A 22,232-nucleotide genomic window follows, 5' to 3' on the forward strand; every position below is an offset into this window, starting at 1 on the left:
GAGCTATTGAAACTTCTTAGGGAATTATATAATCAAATTATGCTTTAGGACTCTGGCAACCAAGAGCAGGATGGATTAGAAGAGGGTCAGCCTTGGAGTGAGAATTCCAATTAAAAGACGATGACCTTTAAAAAAAAAAAAAAAAAGCAGGCTATAGCCATAATCCAGGTGAACAGAATTAAAAAGTTGATCTAATAATATACCTCTGAGAATGGAAAGGAGAAGGAGTATATGAACATTTTTTAAAGAAGAATGAACAGTTCAATATTTGGGCTTTGGGGTACAATGCTAAGCCACATACAGATGTGGTTCTGCTATGGTGGGAATGTTTGTGTCCCCCCAAATTTTATATGTTGAAATTCTAAAGTTTAATATGATGGTATTAAGAGGTGGGGCCTTTAGACAGTGATTAGGTTAAAAGGGCAGAGCCCTCATGAATGAGATTAATACTCTTATAAAAGAAGCACAAGAGAACACCTTTGCCCCCCCTTTACCATGTGAGGGTATAACAAGAAGTCTGCAACCTCAGAAGAGTGCCTTCACGTGACCATCCTGGCACTCTGATCTCAAACAGAATTCCAGCCTCCAGAACCGTGAGAAATAAATTTCAGCTGTTTATAAGCCATCCAATCTGTGGTGTTGTTATATCAGCCCATACAGACTAAGACAGCTACTGCATGGGAGGTATTTGGCAGGGAATTCAAAACTGATGGATTTCTAGGATGATGACTGGGCCATAAAAATGCCACAGAGAAATCCATGAATTTGAAGATGCTGAATGTGAGAGGCATCACATATATATATATATATATATATATATATATATATATATATATATATATATATAGTATGTATGTATGTATGTATGTATGTATATACACACACACACAAGTGCAAAGTTGACTCTTGAAGAAATATCAAGGGTGCAAATATGTATTTGGAACTCATTCTAATAAAAAGAGTAGCTAAAATAATGTAGACAATGAGACTCCAATGAAAGACAAGATCATCATCAGAAGGCAGAAGATCAAGACTTGGAAAATGCCTACATTTAGAAGACAGAGGAGCAAGAACCCAGAGTCTGCCCTGAGTTTATGATCAGGTATTCATTTGATAACATTATCTGATAGGCTTAGGAGAATTTCTTTTCTGGTTTTAGGAAATTTGATTATCATTATGTGAAGTCTAAAGTGTGCACCTATCAGTCTGATCAAGCTGTTTAGATTCCCTAAGGTACTAAATATTTAAAATCATGCAATACTATTTAAAAGTAGTTGTTTCAGTCCAAAAATATGGGAGCTGAACCAAAATCTTCAATAATGATACATCTAGGGATGATGTACTTATACGTCAAAGAGAGTCTCAAAAACCAATACTCCCACGGGCAAGGGAATAACCAAGTTTGTTGCGGTTTCCAATGAATGACATCAGCCCCATGTAGGTCTCAATCAAAATGGGTTCAGTTAACACCATCAGTCCCTTTCCTCTTTCAGATCCACTGGAACTCTTGAGTGCATTCTGGATAGCTGGAACAAGCTTAGATGTGAACCCAGACAACTGAAGAGGAAAAGAAGGCAGAGTTAGTGACTGCAGATGGTCCAGATGAATCCAATCCCCAGCCAGTCCTTACAAAAGTTGACCACCTTCGGGGGCCGCAGTTATTCTTACTTCTTAAACTGGAATCGTTTCTCAGAATTGTTAACGTTGCTTCTGTTAGTCCTTTAATGAATTAATCAGTTAATAAATTATGGAGATAAAATCACCTGCTTTATCTTGTTTATTTTTATTATTTATAATTTGTACGACCCTAAGAAACCAGTTTAATAAATGTTTGCCAATAGTCTATTATGAATCAGACATCTGTTGTGTGCTACTGAAGATTTAAAGACAAGGAGGATACAGTCTCTGCCTTCACAGAATTGACACTGTAATAATCTAAGAAATGAACTTGTAATGATTATACAAAGTTCCCAAAAATAAATAGCACAAAGAGGTGTAAGATGCTAAAGGAACACAAAAGAGGGAGAAATCATACATGGTAAGAGAATCAGGAGTGACTTGAAAAGGTGACTCTTGAGACAATCCTTTAAGGGTTCATAGGGTTTCAACCAGTGAAATGGGTAAGCGAGGGCCTCCTTGACAGCTGCTGTTTTCCAACCCAGTATCCTTTCCACCATTTGAGATTCTTCTACTAATAAGAGTATTTCAATTTTCCTTTGGAGAATCATCCTCTTCCATTGAGGTCAAGTAGTTTAAATAGAACTGACTTTAGCACATAACTGAAGTCTAACCAATTAGAGGAATCCATTCCTCTGGTTACAGAGATTGGTTCAGTTATGGGTACATGACCAATGTGATTGCAAAGACTACAAGCCTGGAGGTATGCATGGTCATTTTTGCTATACATGGTGAGAATTTGACTGAGAATGAAGCCAACAAAGGTGAAAGAACTAAGACATGGAGAGATATGAATTCTTCATAAAGGTATTTGAATTACTAGATCAGCCTACAGTGAACTTTTAAGTTAAATGAGTGGAAAAAAAAATCCTTCTTTTGTTCAAGCCAAGCCAAATTGAGTGAAGAGGAGAATAATGCAGGGAGCATTCCAGAGATAGAAACAAGGAAAAGAACTGAAAAAGTTCATACCTTTGTATTTCCATTAAGCTATTTTATATCCATTCTCTTATTCAAATATAAACCGATCAGGTAGGTAAAAGAAGTTATCATCATTTCCATGTTAGAAACCAAGGCTCATAAAGGTAAGTGATTTATCCAAAGTCACTTCACTTTCTGTATCATAGTTTAAAAAAGCACATTTGGAATAAGGGACTTCTCACAATGAGATCCAAATCTGTTTCCTAGGCAAATGGATCACTAATCTAAATGAACACTCTTAGAAAATATTCCAATATCAATTCAAATTATTAAGCGTACTCTATAAATTGTTCTTCTCATTTCTCTATCAGGAGGCCAATCTTGTCTTTAAGAGACTAAAACAAGAGTGATGCTTCAACAAAGAAATCTTTTACCATAATCCAATTTTCTATGTAGGTTTTATCCTGGATTCTTAATTTTATACTAAATTGATCTCAGACAAACCACTTCTCCATATTTGGTTTAGAATTTAGAATGCATTTATTGTTGGTAATTGACCAAACCCATAAACAAGAAAATAAGAAAGGGGGGGGGAGTCATGCAAATGAAGCTTCTGTAATTTGCTAACAGTGTGACACTGTAAATTTCCTTTCCCTTTTTGAGCTGCAGTTTGCTCTTTTGATAAGAGACATTAAAATCTGTTGCCTAGAGAATATCAGAAGAAAAACAATGATTGATAATAAGACAACATAGAATTTGCTTGAATACCTAAATATCTGTGGATTATTTACAATAAACTAAGGTATTTGTCCCTCGAATTTTCTTTAAAGTAATATTTATCTAATTGGATAATATAAAAAACATTAATTAAAAAAAATATGCTCACTTCACTGATGTTAAAAAATCTAACAGACAAGTAGGGTTTTGTTTGTTCTCCATGAGTTTCTTGAATAACAACAAAAATAGACAGAAGGTACCTCTTATTACCAGTATCTGCATGCTCTTTGACACCTTAAAAGGGATCTAAATATCGGTTACTGAATAAACAAACTCTAGGTACATAATATGGGGATTCTCGAAGGAAAGACATACTTTCAACCAACTCTAGCAGCGCTTTAGTTAATTGGATAAGAAAAGCAGAAAAAAGTTTTCTTTCTTCAATTTCCAAAAGAGGAACAGCAAAAAAGGAAGAATAATTTAATAACATGGGCATTTAATCTCTGTGTTTTAAAATCATGGAATTTCTAAATCAGAAGTGATCTTAATTTTATCAATTCTAGCCACTCATCTCATGTTTCATTTGCCTTGCCACATTCTCACCAAGAAGCCACATTCCTCTACACAATTATATCCAATGATATGGAACTCATTGCTATCTAAGCATGTCCATGTCATCACCGTGTATAACGGGGAAATGCTTTGGATTACGTATAGAGGGACTGGGTATGTTTCCTTGCACTATCAGTAACTGATGGTTAGACATTGGAAAAATAATTTAATCTCACTGAGCCTTAGTTTACACATCCAAAAATGGGAAAATAATAATAATAACAATATAAAACAAACTTAATCAGACTGTTGTATGTATTTAAGTGAATTAGTTGAATGTATTTTGTAAAGCATATTATTTATAGATATAAATATTAACATTATTTATAGGCAGAAAAGACTTCAGCTTCTTTAATTTGATTCCCTTGAATTCCATACTTTGAATGCCAATTTCCTTAATATGTATCACAGACTTCAGAAAGCACTTATTTTAAAACTGTGATATGTGTTTTTCTAAAGTAACAAAGATGCTAAAGGATACATTAAATTGTTCTCAGAAACCATAAATTCTACTCAAAAAACATGGCTTGAGCATCGAAGTATCTCCTCCAAGACATTTATCAATTATAAAGGGAAAAATACTAACTTTATAGAAGAGAGACCCAGATACACCATCTTAAATAAGTAATCAAGGTTGAGACCATCACCACTAGTAATGAGGCATACAGGCATTGTGAGCCTGCATTATGAGGCAGTGACAGGATACAACATAGTTTCTGCAGTATCTTTGCCAAAAACCAAACCAAACCAAAACAAAACAAACAAAACAGAAAACAGATCTCAGTCTAATCATGAGAAAACATCAGGTAAATCCAAATTTAGAGACAGTCTACAACATAACTGACCAGTATTCATCAAAAGTTCCAAGATAATGAAAACAATGGAAAGATTGAGAAACTTTGACAGTTTAGAGGAAAATAGAAGAAAAACGAAATGTATAAAAGGATCCTGGACTGAATGCTGGAACAGAAGGAGAACATTAAGAAAAACACAACAAAAAACAGTGAAATCTGAACAAGGTCTGTAGTTTAGTTAATATTATTGCACCAATGTTGAATTTCCAGGTTTTGATGACTATATTATAGTTATGTAAGTTGTTAGAAGAGTTTGAATGGCTGGTACATGGGAACTCTACTATATTTTCTGTAAGTCTAAAATTATTTCAAAATAAAAAGATTTTAAAACCTAAATTTTAAAAAAAGTTGTAATAATTAGTTCCTTAAGATTGTCGAAGTTTTCAATTAATCATGGAGAAATGTTTAAAACAGATTCACAAAAACTGTTATTTTGCTTCTCTTACCTCTATATTTTAATATAAACCAATATCACAATGATACAAACAATAGTAAATTTTCATTAATATTGCATTTTCTGACATGAATTACATTGAGGCAATTGAGTTCATTGAATAATTTTCCATTCAAAAGAGTTAAACACTTTTCAATTTTTATTTTTTTTTCTAAAAAATTCCTCTGAATGGATTCTTCCTTTTGCAACATTTACAACAAAAATTTGATTTTTCTCCATTTTAAATATAGCTATTATACATTTTCTTCTAAAGATGTTACTTTTAATATTTTCCTGAATGTGATTTTAGTTGTTAATTCCACTTTGTGTTTAACTCTGTTAAGACTAACTCTTCTCAGGCCAAATTTTGCTTCTTAATGTTAAAAATTATATGTGATTTTTCAGTTTGTTTACCAGCTGTATGTTTACCCAATGCCATTTTGTTTTATCTATGTTTAATTTTCTGTGTGTATATGAATTATTTCTATTAGTACTGTAAACTAACTCCTTGTGTCACTAACAGATGAAAAGGCATCTAAAATCATTCAAAAAATATTGATGAAGCACTTACATTCTACTCCAGGTATGCTCTCAGTGCTTTGAGTAGACAGGCAAGAATCCTGTTCTCATGGAACTTACATTCTTGTGGTGTGAGACAAAAAGTAAAAATAGATACAAGTGATTTTGATAGCGATAAATTCTAGGAGGAAAATAAAATGTTGTAAAGGGATAGAGAATAATTGGATTGAGAGTTACTTTATATATCATATCCAGGACAAGCTTTCTAAGGAAGCCTTGAACTGAGGCCCAAATGATAAAAAAGAGGCAGCCATTTAGAGAAGGTATTCTAGGAAGAAAATAACAGCATTGCTAAGGCTGTGAGGTAGGGGTGCTTAGTTTATTTAAGGAGCACGGAAAATGCCTGTGAGACTGGATTATCATGATCAAAAGAAGGAGGTCAGAGTATTAGGCATGAAGAATCTTGTGGGTCATCTTAGGAAATTTGAATCGAAGTGGTTTCAAGGACAAGTTTAATGTTGAATGTTTGGTTTTTGTTTTGTTTTTAAAATAATTCTGGCTGCTGTTTGGAGAATTTACTGTTAGGTTGCAGGAAGGTAAGACAAGTTTGTAGGTCAGTTCAGTAGTCCAGGCAAGAGATGATGGTGGCTTGGACAAAACAGCAGTGGTGAACATGGGATCTGATTGAATTGGGAATTTTTTTTTTTTTCCTCTTCGAAATAGAGCAGCAGAACGTGCTGGTCTGATTGAATATAGGAGGTGATGAGAACTGAGGAATCATAAATAACATCTAGATTTTTTTGTCTGAGTAGTTGGGTAGGTAGTGATATCAGTACTGAGTTGGAAAAGCCTGTGGAAATAGGGTTTGGAAGTGGTGAAGTGCAGGGATCAAGGATTCTGTATGAGATGTGTGTTGTTTGAGTTGTCTAACCAGTAAGACTCTTACAGATTTACAATAGTCAGCTGGAAACATGAGACTGGACCATGAAGAATACATAGATGTAAATGTCCATGTCTATAGTTTAAAAATTCCATAATCATAATTATAGATCCAGAATTCAAGGACAATATTCATAAGGTGAAGTTAATAGCCTAAACAAGATAGGACATAAGGCAGGGGTTAGAAATCAAGAAATTCAGACAATTTTTGTTGGACAAGATGCTACGCACTAGGAGCAATGTACAAGGGGTCTACTAGCTTAACTGAGGGTCGAGTATTCCAAAGATTTGTCCAATGCTACAGGCTATTAAGCAACAGAGCAAGGTCTTGGACCCAGGTCTCCCGACTTAAGTCCTAAAGTCCATTCTGTTATAAAATACTACTATTATAAGCAGTAAAATTCTAATATTTAGGAAAGTATCTGTGTTCCTTATTTTCAAAAGGGAGAGGAGAAATAATCATACTCAGGAATTTTCAAACCATGTTCCTTGGAACACTAGATTTCCTTGTAAGGTGGGTGACCATAAAATTTATCATTCAAACCAGGATTCTTTTGAAAAGAAAGGAAGTTCCTTTATTAATAATGTTGGGACAACAGATTCTTAAGGGTTTGGTGAGAGGTGTGGAAGAAAAGGAAGAAGCCAAGCAGGTAACCTGCTGCAGTTCCTGCAATCAATTAGAGCTGTTCTATTTTTATCAGTTTTATATATTTGGGGTCTGAATAAGATTCTATTTTAAAAAGGCTTTAAAAAAAATTTAAAAAACCCAACACTGTACTAAGCTTGCCTAGGAAAGTCTAGTTCTGACTACTCAATCCACAAAGATATATAATGCCCATGTTTCTATTCATCTTTCAAAACCAAGCTCAAATCCTATCTATCCCATAATGTCATCCCACACATTTAAAGAAAATGTTATTATTTTTTTAATTAATTAGATTTATTGGGGTGACAATTGTTAGTAAATTTACATAGATTTCAGGTGTACAATTCTGTATTATATCATCTATAAATCCCATTGTGTGTTCACCACCCAGAGTCAGTTTTCCTTCCATCACCATATATTTGATCCCCCTTACCCTCATCACCCACCCCCCACCCTCCTTACCCTCTGGTAACCACTAAATTACTGTCTGTGTCTATGAGTTTTTGTTTCTCATTTGTTTGTCTTGTTCTTTTGTTGTTTTTGGTTTATATACCACATATCAGTGAAATCATAGGGTTCTCTGCTTTTTCTGTCCGACTTATTTCACTTAGCATTATACTCTCAAGATCCATCCATGTTGTCACAAATGCTAAATGTTATTTTTTTTATTCTATTACATTTCATTTTTACCTCCACTCAAATATTTCATTCAGTTTGCTAAGAATTAAGAGGCTGTCTGTCTATAAAACTAAACCAAGATTTCTCTACCTTGGGATTATTGCTATTTGGGGCCAGATAACTCTTTGCTAAACAGGATGATGTCCTCTGAATTTTAAGATGTTAAGAAGAATCCCTAGCTTCTATCCACTAGAAACCAGTAGTATCCCACCCCAGGTGTGACAACCAAAACTATCTCCAGGCATTACCAAATGTCCTCCAAGGACAAAATGATCCCCTGTTGAGAACCACAGAACTAAACAAAGTATAGCATGATGTAACATGAGTATTGAGATCAAATAGACCTGGCCTTAATTTGCAAATATGACACTGACGAGCTGTGTGACTTTGGGCAAGTTATCTAACCTCTCTGAATTTTATAGTTCCTTTTCTATAAAATATGGCTATTACTAACATCAAAAATATACGGGGAGCCAAAAAATATATACACATTTTAAGAGACGTTATCTATATATTACTTTTCAAAGTTGAATTAAATTATAGTAGCAAGTGTAGTATGGCATTCGCTCAAAAGACAGCATTAATCAAATGAATGCTGTCGTCACCATGTGACAGGCAGGACAGTCAAAGAAAATGGCGGAAGCACGGTTGTCATTCCAGGAGCAGAAGACCATTTTGAAGTGGTATTTGAAACTCGAGAATGTTGTGGAAGTACAACAAGGGAGTTGTGAGTATGCAACAGAACCTCCAATATGCCTAAAAATTGCACACATTTGTGATAAGTTTGACATGCATAGCAGTGTGTGATATGCATAAGGAAAGATCCAGGAGGCCTCGCACAGCAACAAGTTCTGATTCTCTTCTGCTATGGGGTTGGAACAATTTACACGCTCGCCACAGAAGTCTACCAATGTTTGCCATAATCAGAAGTGTCTGAAAACTGATGGTAACCACTTTGAGCACCTCTTGTAATTGCAGAAGTCAAAACGTGACTTGTATTCATCTTTTGCTATTGGTATATATATATTAATATATATGCATATTAAAATATGCATACATTTTTAGTACCCTTTGTATTTTGTAAAGATTAAACCAACTTTAATACATAAGAGGTTTGTATATAAGCTCTCTGTCTGTGTACGCACATGATCAGATATTTCAGAAGAGTTGGGGAAGGAAGTGAAATGTGATGAGACTAGAATTTGGAGTCATGTTGCAAAGGCCAGAAAGGAAGCCTACTGCTAATAATTAATAAATATTGTCAATAAATCATTATCATCATCGTTGTCATCATCATAATCATATTAAAATATGGTTTCCTAAAGGCCAAAGTCCACTTCACCTTAATACTTCCATTGTCAATGACCTGTGGATTGTCAAGATGCTTTTTCATAGATCAATAAATGTTTTTTCAAATTAGATTACTGAATGCTTCCCCAGTCATCATCATAAGTTTCATTTCATGAGAATCCTTTGTTGTCTCAGAATCTAAGTAATGAAAAGAACTTCTCACACAATTTCATATCCAATGAACTTGGCATTTCGTTAGAGTCAGATGCACTTATTTCTAGTCATTTCAGTGAGTCCTCTAAAAATGGGAGGGGCCAGGAAGACAGAACAAGCAGTACACTGAAGGAGAGGCAGACAAAAGGCCAAGTCCCCAAGCTGGCTCTTGGGAGGTTCAAGCACATGAACTCAATCTGTGTGACAGGAAAGCGGTGTCATCTGATATGAATGCCACTAGCCACATACTTTTCTCTAAAAGCTTTTATACACCCACCCCTGCTCCTTCTTTTATTCCCGTCTCAAAAAATGGAGAGTCAAGTTTTAACAACTCTGATTACATAGGGGCTGTGTGTTGGTTAGGGTAAGCATAGCAGTGCGTGTGTGTGTGTGTGTGTGTGTGTGTGTGTGTGTGTGTGCGTGCACTGAGGAGTGGGGTGGGGAGTGTTGAATGTTTTTCACTTTATAACAATTATTTATCAGTTGAGTGACTGGGCCCCTGGTTTGCTTCAGGTTCTGCCTGCCAGCAGTTCACTGCCCAGAGTCTCAGTTTTCCCTATTACAACCATCACTTGCTTCCTGTTTACACTGGGTAAAGAAACCTGGTTTCATGCCTGCAGGTCCACATTCCTCAGCTGAACAGGTTTTCTAAGCCTTCAGGCTATATGTTTCAATCTCCCTACGTAGAAAGTGAAGCATGCTGGGATAAAGAGTAAGTCCACCCAATACTGGAAACCACTTGGGAAATCACAGCTGGACAGAATGTCAATTATCATTCTTGCACCTTTTACCTTGAATTATCTTTATGGAGATACCGTAACTGTGGGTATGTTCAGGTGTGTAAAGAGAAAAAAGAGGATGAGGTAGAAGCTTCTTTCCCACAAAAGAGAGGTTTCTACACATTTTAATTTGCGTGCTCATTGTATTCCATTCCTCCAACTGTCTCGTCAACACGTGTGAACACACACACACACATACTTTATACTCAAGCTGAAATTAACTACTCTTTATCTAAGAACTTTTCATCTACCTTTGTAATTTTCAGCTTCTAATCATGTTTCTTTTACTTAAAATATCTTCCCCCACTTTCTTTAATGCTTAAAGCATTCATGCCTTGAATTTCACATGAAATGTCATCACACCTGTTAACTTTAGAATGTACCTGTTTCCTCTTCTGGGCTCCCACAAAACCTTGTGCATCCCTCTTAGCACATTAAATTATAATTTGTTAATTACCATTTTTTGCCTTCTCCTTCTCCACTACAAATGTCTCGGGAGCCAAATCTGTTTTATTCTTCTTGGTATCCCATGTTACTAGCACATTGCTTAGCATGTAGCATTCAAACATCAGGTAGGTACTCAGTGAATATTTGTTGAATTGATGTGGAAGAAAACCAAAGGGCTAAGATACACTTGTAAAGCTACATTTTGATTGCTAAAATGTTCACTTTCATAATTTCCTTGAAAGGAAACATAAAGATGTCAGAAAGAAATAAAATGTTGGTCTGCAGATCACTTAGATTTGGCTGTAGAACTTCCATGACCCATTCACTACGATTCACCAGCTCTGGGCTCAGTCACAATTCTCTCCCAGCCAGACTATAAACACACTCCAACAACACACCAACGCAATTGAAAAAGGAAAGATAAGGCTACAGGCTGCAAATGTAAAGTGGATGAAACAATTGAGGATAACGTAACCTGGTCATAATGTATACTATTATGTCACATCAATGAACATGAACACCTGCACACAGAGCCCCTTTAGGTTTATATCCATTTTTCTCCATATTAGCTAATTGTTTGGGTGTGAAAAGAGAGCTGTTTTATTGTAATACCTTAGTCAATTCACTTAATCATTCTTAGTACTCTCATTTTTAAAATTGGATATAGCTATCCTGACCTCAAAGGGTTTTTTTTGTTGTTGGTTGAATTACATGAAAACAAGCAAACTGCAATACATAAAGAATAATTATATAATATTACATGAAATTATTTTCATGTCTGGTAATAATATAACATGTAATCAATGCCAAAAGACTATTATTTTCTATATTCACAACTGTTTTATATAAATAATGCAAAATATGCTCATGCAGAGATTGGAAAATGTTGGCAAGGCTCAGAGATAAGCAAGAATGTCTGGACAGAGGTCATTTGACCATCATATTTCCCAGGTGTAGAAGTGACATAGTGAAATAGATTTTTTTAAAAGTGTATTTTGACATAGTATTGCATAAATCTGATAGTGATTTTTTTAGATCAGATCTCAATTTCTAACTGCCTGAAACCAAGTCAACCTCATGTTCCACGGACATTTCAAACTCATCATGTCCTAAACTGAACCTCCAAACTTGCTCTCTTTTAGTGTTGTACCCCATTCAAATTAATGGAATCACCACTTACTCAAGCCAGAAACCATGTTATCTTTGACATCTTCCTCTCCTTCACTTACTATATATATCCTGTGAGTTACCGATATCCTGAATATCTCAAAATGTCTTCATCTTCTCTCCATTCTTATTGCCCTAACTTAGGTTAAACCTGCATACCTATTTTTTTTTTCTTTGAGATATTAAAAGTATGGTGGGGAATATATAAAACTCAAGGTACACTGAATTACTCTGTGTCTAAGAACACTCCTGCTACCTTCATGTGCTTCCACTCCTCTTCATTTGATCTTCTGTTTTAGTTAATTAATACTCATTTAAAAATCTTTGAATTTTAATCTGTCTCCTCTATTAAGCAGTGCCTTCCACAAAAGGAAGAATTTTGTCTCATTTTTGTTTGTATCTTTAACAATAGTCATAATACCTATACTTTGCAGATGTCAGAAAATATTTGTTAGATTCCAAGTGCTGTAGAAGAAAAGATTCTGAGCAAAAAAATAAATTTGGATTTTTAAAATATATTTTTTAAAGTAATAAGTCATTTCATTAAATTGTAAGCAATTTGAAAATTTTGACTGTGTAACTCAGCTCTACCTGATTCCCTTTCCTACGCCATAATAGTTTTGTTAAATTAAATTGTTTCAGGTATTTGATTTAGTTATGCATTTCCCCCATATTCTTCTTTTTTTTTCCTGTTTTATTCACAAGGGAAATGGAAAAACTAGTTTATATCACCCTTTAACATCTTGTGTTATGCCAAAATATTCATATAAAAGGTATTCTATATCCCCAGAATTACCTTTCTTCTTATTTATTTTTTATGTTAATATAACTGGGCCTTACTCAAAGCCAATCTTGGAAAATGTCCTAAACATAAATAATATTGTGACATAATACCAACAACAAAAGAAAAGCTAAGACTCAACTGGATCAGACTACTCATCATCTCACATTCCAGATGAAGATCACTTGTTTTCCTAGAGAGCTGGGACTTGGGGTGGTCTTTGACTAAGAAATGGCTTGGCAAATGGAAGTGCCAGACTGTTGCCAGGAAGAAAAAAAAAAAAAAAAAACAAGACTTTGGAAGAATGACTTAAGGAGAAAAACCTTAAAGGCAACATACTTAACAGATCCACAAAGTAGTTTGATTGACTGAAAATCAACCAACCAACTAACCAACCATTCATCATGCTCAAATTCACACATATGGACACATACACTAACACATCCCATCCATAAAGAGCTGTATGAATATCAAGTTTCCCTTAGTCTTGGCTAATCGGAAGGCTTGAGGAAAATTTAATGTTCCAGTCTACTAATTATAGTCATGGATATGTAGGAAATAATTATTCCATACCCCTTTCCATATTTAGCTTTCATCTTCCTTTTTAAATTATTTGATTGTATTTATATATAGCAGAATAAAACAAAGTACTAACAGATTTTAGAGTGATGCAGCGGCATTTCTCTGAAGTTAACAGAACCAGATTTAAAAGTAGGGAATGCTTTGGAAAGTTACATTGTCAAGCTCTTTGAGTTGGAATAATAGGTGTTAAAAAAAAAGAAACAGATAAACTACTCTTTACTGTTAATAAGAAAAAAATAAAACAGGGTTTTAGAGAGGGGCAAGAACAGGGTAGAGAAGAGAGGAAAGAGGACTATGCAACAATGCATCAGAGAATCATTACTAATAAGGTCTCTTAAAAACAGGGCTCTCTGATAATCCATTTGAAGTTTGGGGCATTATTATGATATAAACTCCCACTGTCTCTCCCTGAAGCCCTCAGTGAGTGTACCATGGCATAAACGCCTTGGAGCTGGTGTTATGTTGTTCTTACAGGTTTTCATTTTTTGTTTTGTTAACATTGGGTGGTACAGAGGCTGGGATGATAATGCTTGGGTTGAGTCAGGCTGGGATAGTGAGGCTTGGCTTGAGGCACTGTGAAATAGGAGAATCGCAGGAAGAGTATCAACACTATCCTTAAAATGAACTAATTTAGTGCCTGCAATAGCTTGGAGACAGAGGTAACGCTTGAGCCCCTGAGGATGTTTGCATGAATCTGGAGAGGACCACTGACTTTTCCTAAGAGCAGAATGGGGTGCAAGCCACCTATACTATATTAGGGGGAATGAAGACCCCATCCAATCTTTAATCACATGTGTTTTGTTTCAAGTCTTTTTTGGAATAGGGGGGGACTTATGTGAATCAATAAAAGATGTGTTTATGTGCATAAATAGGTGTGTTTAAAATAACGCAAAAAATGTAACGTATACCATTTAACCACAGAAGACTTTGGAGGCAGATTGTCGTGTTCTGTATTGATAGCAAATGAAGAGTTGTGATGTTCTGAAGTGAATGCCAGCAGGTAACAGTAAGCATAGAAATGGCAGAGAAGGCAAGGATTTCTAGGCCTAGAAGTGCACGTGTATGTGTTGAAAATATAGCGTTTGATCTTTTACTGCCTGTACAGCTCCAACTGTTTTACTTAAGACTTCTTAGAGTACTCTAGTGCTGCTTTTAAGTTCCCTTGGGGTAGAAAAAAATAACAGTAAAAGGGACTTTCCCTGCCACTAATAAATTTAAAAATCTACTTGGGGAGATAAGACTTAAAGAAATAAAAATCCTATTAATGGTTTTACAGTTTATGGAGCATTTTTATACACATTCTCTTCTTTAAGTTTACAGTGATGCAATGAAGTTGGAAGGAAGGGCAGTGTTCATTATTTCCATGTAGAGATAAGACTACCACAGTCCAGAGAGAAAAGTGACTTCAACATGACCACAGAGCATTACCTGACTTCATACCTCACACTATTCCACATTCCACTCAATACAATTAAAGTTTAATTATATAGAGAAAATTATATGCACCCTGTGGGCAATAAACACAGTCAGACAAATACAAGTATTGCAAATTTTAAACAATACTCCACTATAATGTCTCACTAAGAAATTAGCAAGGAGGGAACAGCATGGTATGGTTCATATAAATATTACATATTTTTTTCATATATGAAACAGCTCCAGTGTGTACTAAAAAAAGTTATATAAACCTATTCAACTTTTGAGCTATATAAACCCTGGGTTGTATGTTATCATTTTTTTTTAACTGTACCTGTTTTAGAAGAACAAAACTTTATCAACAAAGTTAATCCAACAGTGAATCTCAAACTGCCTCCTACCTTGCAAATTTCGAGGAACTTCTCACTGGTGTATTTCACAGGATGCTCAGTGAAGGTAGCATAAGGCATCTCAGTGGACCACGGGTTCCAACGGGACAAAAGAGACTGCTGTTCTGGGCGCCCCCAGTAGATCCTAAGGCCGTCTCCTTGTCTCCTACAAGAAAGGAGTTTTCCTTTAGGTTAGCCATTTCCATTAGATTAAAACAAAAAGGAAAGTGTGGGAAAGGAATGCAATGCCTCAGTCAGCCTTTATATTGCTGCTAAGTGGCTTAACTATCAACTAGTTGAATTGTTCCAGGGAATTTAGGAGAAGAAAAAGATTAATTTGCTTTCAAACATGATGAATTCCAAGTGTTGAAAATTCCATGTGTAAATGCCTAGATGGAAATGTGACTCTGTTGTTCAGAACAGAGCCTAGGGCTGGATATTTGAATACTCACTTTGTGACAACAGTCTAATAGTAAGAGTTAAAATAGAAAAGGAGAAGGAAGAGTTGACATGGTGGGACAGGAACTAAAACAGTCAAGATAGGAGAGGGTCTCAAGAAGAAGGGAGATGACAACAGCAATGGTTTCCACAGAACCATAAATACCAGCAAGAAATGACTTAGAAAAGATCTGGGACTTCTCAAATAGGAAGATATACATGATAATTAAGAACAATGATGACCAATTCAAAATGCTCTGTGACCTCAGCTTCTACATTGCATGATTCTCTATTCTCTGCACACATTCCATCTAGCAAAATTGCAGCAACAAACATGTCACAGCTTGTAGGGAGACTGTCCCTGCACTTTTCCACTAAATTCACAGCCCTGATCCACAGTATGTGGAAAGCAGCCACTCCCTGGTGTAGCCCAGGCCTGGTCATCTAGTAAACCCAAGTGCAGAGCAAGAGAAAGTCATCTTGGAAGCAGTGGGAGGGAATTTGTGGCAGGACACAGTAAGGTCACATTGAATAACAAATTGTAATTTCTGTGGTCTCTTCTTTTGCATGTGCCCATCAGAATTTATAGTTTGTGGTTTTAAACATCTCCGAATGTAAAGAGATCCTCGGAGGTTAAGCCAAGCTCAGGCGCTTTGCATTCAACAAGCTTTAAAACTAAGTTGCCTGTAATTCTAAACAGCCCCATGGTATATCACAGAGGTCTTGTTTCTTCTAGAAATTAAATCCTGGGATCTAAATTGAAAAACTGGAGCTTAATTGTGGTCCCTTCACAAAGCTGTCACTTCCTGTATTAAGGAATTCTCCTTTGGGAATGCTATTGTGGTTTCTGAATGTTTATCCACAAAGAGATGTGTATAAACACCATCTCACACAGAAGCACATACCACCCCTCTCCCAGTTGGCTGGTCCTTGAGCTTACAAAAGGAAAGTAAGAAAAGAGTCTGGCACATTCTGCTGCCCAGTTTTCAGATTTTTCAGATGTCTGAAAGCTGACACCTAGCCTTTTTTGTACTTAATCCTTTGCCCAGAAAGAAAAGGAAAAGGAGAGAGGGAGAGGGAGAGAGAGAGAGAGAGAGAGAGAGAGAGAGAGAGAGAGAGAGAGAGAGAGGAAAAGTATTGTACATACCTCTAAAGTTTTCTTTCTAACCCCTCACCTTCACAGCTGTTGTACTGACATTTATCATCCCCCTTGTCCTTTCCTTCATTTTTTTTTTTTTTTTGGCCTGGTAATAAACCCAAACCTCAATGAATATATTATACATGCTGGTTAATGGAGCATTCTGGCTTGAGTTCATTAAAACAACTTGCACAATGGAAATATTTACTGCTTCATATGTTAATTTATGTACTGGATGCAATTTTGGTCTTATTTAAAGGGAATGAAAATCTGCCAAGATAACTTATCTAATAAGTACAGTTTTTATTACTTCACCTTAGGGAAACCTGAAATGAGATCTAAGCATGAAATTCAAGCGGGACAGTCTTTCTAAATAGACAATCAATTTGAGCATGGCAATGACCTTTCTCAAAGATGTAGTGTACTTCTAAATATACAAGTCCAGCCAACCTTCACTGCTGAGCTCCGGAAGTGATAGATGGGAAAATAAATCTAGTACTAAGTAGTCTCTCCAAAGGTAAAACTAATGTGGAACTTCTCAGCAAAGCCTTTAGTACCAGGTTGTTATGAAAATCTATCACCTTTTCTTCTGTCAAATGTCAGTAGGGCAATTGTGGGGAACATGGATACCTTTATGACTGAGAATGCTTTATTAGACAGTTGCTTGTACTTACACTGAGGGAAATCAGGTGAGATTATTAGAGTGAAAAAATACAATAAACAGGATGTCAGGTAGTCATGTGTTAGAGTCTTGGTTTCGAAACTTAATGCTCTGTGACCATGGGCACGAATCTAACTTTCCCTATGTTCTTTAGAGTATCTCCATGTGGTAGCATTTCATGACTGCAGTGACCCTGTGTGAGTGGTGTAGACAGTTGTGGTCATGTTTCTACTAGCATTCATCCAGTCAAGGACATACAGGATCCATAAGAAACCTCTGGGTTACGTAGTCTTTAATTTAGAGATATCATATTAGCAGAACCCCACCCCTGAGCAGAACATAGTCTCTGTTACAAAGGCTACCTCAACTATGGCCCCAGTATTCCTAGGGAAGTTTAGCACCTACCACCATATTTCATAATGTAAAAGCACCGATCAGCTGCCATATGGTAGAAGAGTAATTTAGGGCTTATACACCATAGAATGTCAGAGATAGAAGTGCTCGTGGAAGCCATACCCCAGTGTCTTCTTTCTGGAGATGAGAAAACCGAGACCCAGAAAGGACCAGGGTTTTCCTAAAGCATCACTCTAGACAAGGCTGAGTTGATGAGAGCCTTGGTCTCCCAAAACTTCATTTAGGGGTATTTTCACCATTCTGGCTTATAGTTACAAAACGCATTTCAAGTTAAGATCCTGCCATTACACAACATAGCATTATTTCCAATTAGACACAGAGTTAAAAGAATTGCCTGAAGGAGCCTGCCATCATTTGTGGGCAAAAAGCCTGCCCAGGAATTCTAGCTATAGGTCAGAAAGAAAATCTGTCTCAACGGGAACTGTATATTTTTATATATACTCAATATTAGCAACTATACTACCGTAGGAAAATAAAGCAGTGCTAAAAGTAAGGGGGGGGGATTACAAAAAAGTTATGTCATCAGGGTAAGAAGACTGGGTCTTTTTCACTAAGCAGCAGTGATCAAGTTATCAAAGTGGGGGTACAGTCCCAGGTAAAGAATGCCAAAATCAAATTTTTAAGCAAAGAAAGATTTGGTAGCTTTCTTCCTGAAACAATACTCTGAGTGTAAACTCTGGCTTTCACTAGTTCTTTGGTCATTTATCTTTGGTCATTTCATACCACCTTTCTGATCTTTAGGTAACAACAATTTCATGAGGAACAAGAGGATAATGGATGAGAAAACGTTCTGCATGCTGTAAAGCACTGTCCAACTAGCCAATTTGAGTGCCTGACATATACTATAACGCTTACTGTGTACTGTTAGATACTTTATATATTGCTTTATTTTATTTAACCTTTATAGCAATTTTTTAAAACTTCCTTAATAGAAATAGATGAAGTTAACAGGAAATAAGATTAAAAAAAAGTTGACCAGGCTTCATCAGATCATCAAGTCAAGAACTACTAGAATAAACTAATAGAATAAAAAGCGGGAACAGAAACACCACTGCCCCTGTGTGTCTGGTCCAAAGTCCATGTACCCGACACCTTGAAAGGTCAAAACCCAAAAAGTCAGAGTGTGGAATGAGGAAAGTTCTATTGATTGAGACGGCACCAACAATTGATTGAGACGTAGCCAGCAGCCCAATGGGAGACCTAATGGCGCCTCAAATCCATCTTAAGAAAGTACAGAGTTCAGGCTTCTTTTACATCAAGGGAAGGAAAAATGGGAGGGGCCAGAGGTGATTGATGACTGTAGGCATCTGGATGCCATCAGGGATCCGGGGAAGATTGTGCTTAGTCTGTTAACCCTAGTTGATGTGAGTCCGGTCACAAGGTTCCTGCCAATCTTTGATAAAAAATACATACTTCCCTTATCTCCTCGGGTGAGGCACCTCCTGGTAAGGGGCTGTTTTTGTCAACCTCAAGCCTCAAGCAGAATCCCTCTAATAATTAACATGTCAATAAGCAAGAAGCTATTTAGCTGAAGGACATGGGAACAAAGCAGGCTTGAACAAGATGGAGTCAGAGAGGCAGAGAAACTCGGTTACAATTACCTCTCATTTTGTTCCCACTTTCTATCCTCAAGGAAACCAGCAATGTCTGGTTTCCATTTGCACTTCTCACCCTTCACTTTTGGTAAATATCAAAATATCACAGAAAGGTTAGAAGTAGAGGAAGCACTTCATTAGGATACATAAGAACTTGATGGAAGAGGAGGGTTGATAATAGTTGGAGACTTTTAGGATCCTAGATTGTCTTTGAGTTGGAAGTCCCCTTAGAGATATGTTTCCAATTCTTTCATTTTATAGATATATAAACTAAACAGCAGACTTTCTTCCTTTAGTCATATTAATTATGTGTTCTACTCAGTGACTCAGACTCAAAATTCTGCTCGAATACAATTGTTGGCAGGGTAGAAGGCCTAAGCAATTACTACTTTAAATCATCATAGCAGCCCAATAGAAGATATGCCTTCTACAACAACAACAAAAAAGCAAAGGCATGTTGAAGAGATGAGGTTTATACAGAAGAAACTATCATACAAGTACCAAATGACCAATCATGAAAAATAAACATGGTTTAACAACATAGAAAGGAGCTCCAAGGTGAACAGAGGAATACTTTCTTCAATAACAAGCTTTGTAAGACAAAAAAAAATGATTTCTGTCAGGAAGGACTCCCTTCCTTGAAGTCATTTTTAGTTGAACTAGAAAAATATGCCAGTCAGTCACCAGTCTGGGTTAATTTGCTCATTCCACACATTCTTCTTTTCTTCAGAGAGAAGCCACATATCCTTTTGTGTAGCATAGTATAGCCAACTTCCTTTCTTTTAACTCCCCACTCTCTTTCCATCCTGGCTTTCACAGATACTGGGCTGAGGCATTCAACTACCTGTTGGAAGCACTGAATGAGGATGTCCTGCTCCCCAGAAGGAGAAATGGCAGCTTCCATGATTACCTCCGTCAGGTGCCCCCTCCTTTCTACTCATCTCAAATCTCAAAGTTCTACCACAGAATTAAAAACATAGCTCCAGGCACCAGAGTGAGATTTATGAGGAAGCACAGACATTAACTCTTGCTCTAAATGCAGGGCGTGTGCTTGTAAGTATGGGTGAACAAACAGAGGGAGGCCACAAGGGAGGAGGGCAGGAGGGCGGGCAGTGAGGGGGAGACAGCAGTTCAGAACAACACAATATATTTTCTTAATGTCTCCTTTCAGCCTGTATTGTTGAAAAGCTGGCCTTCTAGGCCCATGAAATGTTAGTCCCTTGCTTATTTAATCTGCACAAAAGGGGGGACGGAGTTGGCACCCTGGAGGGTATTCAATGCTCCTTTGCTCATTGAATGACCTCAGACGAAATATTTTCCATGACACGAACCCAAAAGACGAGGCTGGCACAGTGTCAGACAATAAGATTTGCAGAACGTGTTTACATTCTCTCAGTGTCCCCAGGCTGTTCCAAACCCATCGGCAGGTGCTGCCTTTATCTGCTCTCTTTGCTCACCTGGCTCCCTCCCAGAAGTTTCCAGGGCCTTGGGCTCAGTGAGATTAACTATGTACTGACATGGGTAACCAAGAAATTCTATGGGTTATGTTACTTGAGGGAGAGGTAAGTGATAAACTTAAACAGATCTGCAGTGTCCGTAAAGAGAGAATTCAGAGGCAGTGTGGTGCCATGGTAAGAACCTTGAATGATAGATAGTTAGGAGGCCTGAGCTCAAAGGTCAGATGTGCCACTAAATTGCTCTGTAATTTAAACCATTTACTTCCCTTTTGGGTCCAGGGGTATATAGCTCTAAAACCAGGTAGTTAAACCAGATTATCTCTAAGGTCTTTTCTATTCCAATGTATTAATATCTGTACTCTAAGACCAAAACAATTTTTAGCATACTGGTTAGAAAAAGAGCCATAAGATAACTTAACGAATATGAGGAATTCTCAGAGGGCTAGTGACTTGATCATTCTTCTCCTAGAAAAAAAAACAATCTTAAATTGCAGAATGAAAGACAGAGGTTTAAGCCAAAAGTAGAACTCAGAAAAAGTGAGGATGAATGTTGCAAAAAGGGTTACAAAAAAAGGTTATGGAATCACCCAAGCTAAATTAGATTTTTATCTGCTTGGGAAATTTTAGATGTGCTTGTCCTAGAAGCGTTTATGTTCAGGGCTGAGGTAAGACCCAAACCAAATCTAACACCTAAGATTTTGTGACTCACAAAGTGGGGTGTGTGTGTGTGTGTGTGTGTGTGTGTGTGTGTGTATGCACTCAGCAAATACTTTAGACCATCATTCTATTCTGAGAATGGTACGTGTTATGATAGTAAGATCCCTGAACTGGCGTCAATAAAACCTGGGTTTAATGCTAGCACTAATACACTCTGTGTGGCTTAAAGCTGGGCTCATATCTAAGACGTCATTTCCTTTTGCCATGGTCTAAATGTTTGCGTACCCCCAAAATGTATATACTGAAATTTTAATGCCCAATGTGATCAAGTTAGGAAGTAAAGCCTTTGTGAGGTGATTATGTCATGAGGGCAGTGTCCTCATAATTGAATCAGTGCTTTTATACTAAAAGAAATCTCAGAGAGATCCCTCACCCTTCCACTATGTGAAGACACAGCAAGAAGCTGCCATACTTGAACCAGAAAGCTGGCCCTCACTACACATTGAATTTGCCAGCATCTTGATCTTGAACTTCCCAGCCTCTAGAATTGTGAGAAAACACATTTATGTTGTTTATATAAGTTACTCAGTCTCTGGTATTTTGTTATAGCAGCCCAAATGAACTAAGACACACTTCTTACAAACTAATGAAGGCACTGGAGTAGAAATTCTCGAGCAAACACTTCAACTATGACAAATCTAACACTTATAACCGGTCAAAGCCAAGGATTATTTACCTTTGGGTTTTACTTAAATGACATACAACAATATTTTTATTTTCCAGAATTGGTGTGAACGGACGATTTGAATATAAGT

The 22,232-nt window shown here is 36.6% G+C and overlaps 1 protein-coding gene across 1 annotated transcript in view; it reads right to left on the reverse strand.

Annotated features, from left to right (window-relative positions):
* Positions 1-1,362: 1,362 nt before the first annotated feature.
* TPRG1 (tumor protein p63 regulated 1) overlaps positions 1,363-22,232 on the reverse strand; it is a gene marked incomplete at both ends in the record, with an annotated part of 109,927 nt that continues 89,057 nt past the window's right edge. The window contains 2 exons of the mRNA XM_081069312.1: positions 1,363-1,557; positions 15,070-15,223. Coding sequence (XP_080925438.1) covers positions 1,363-1,557; positions 15,070-15,223 — 349 coding nt within the window. The remainder of the gene's footprint in view (positions 1,558-15,069; positions 15,224-22,232) is intronic.

Source organism: Rhinolophus hipposideros (genome assembly GCF_964194185.1).
Source record: "Rhinolophus hipposideros genome assembly, chromosome: 2".
Taxonomy (NCBI): Eukaryota; Metazoa; Chordata; class Mammalia; order Chiroptera; family Rhinolophidae; genus Rhinolophus; species Rhinolophus hipposideros.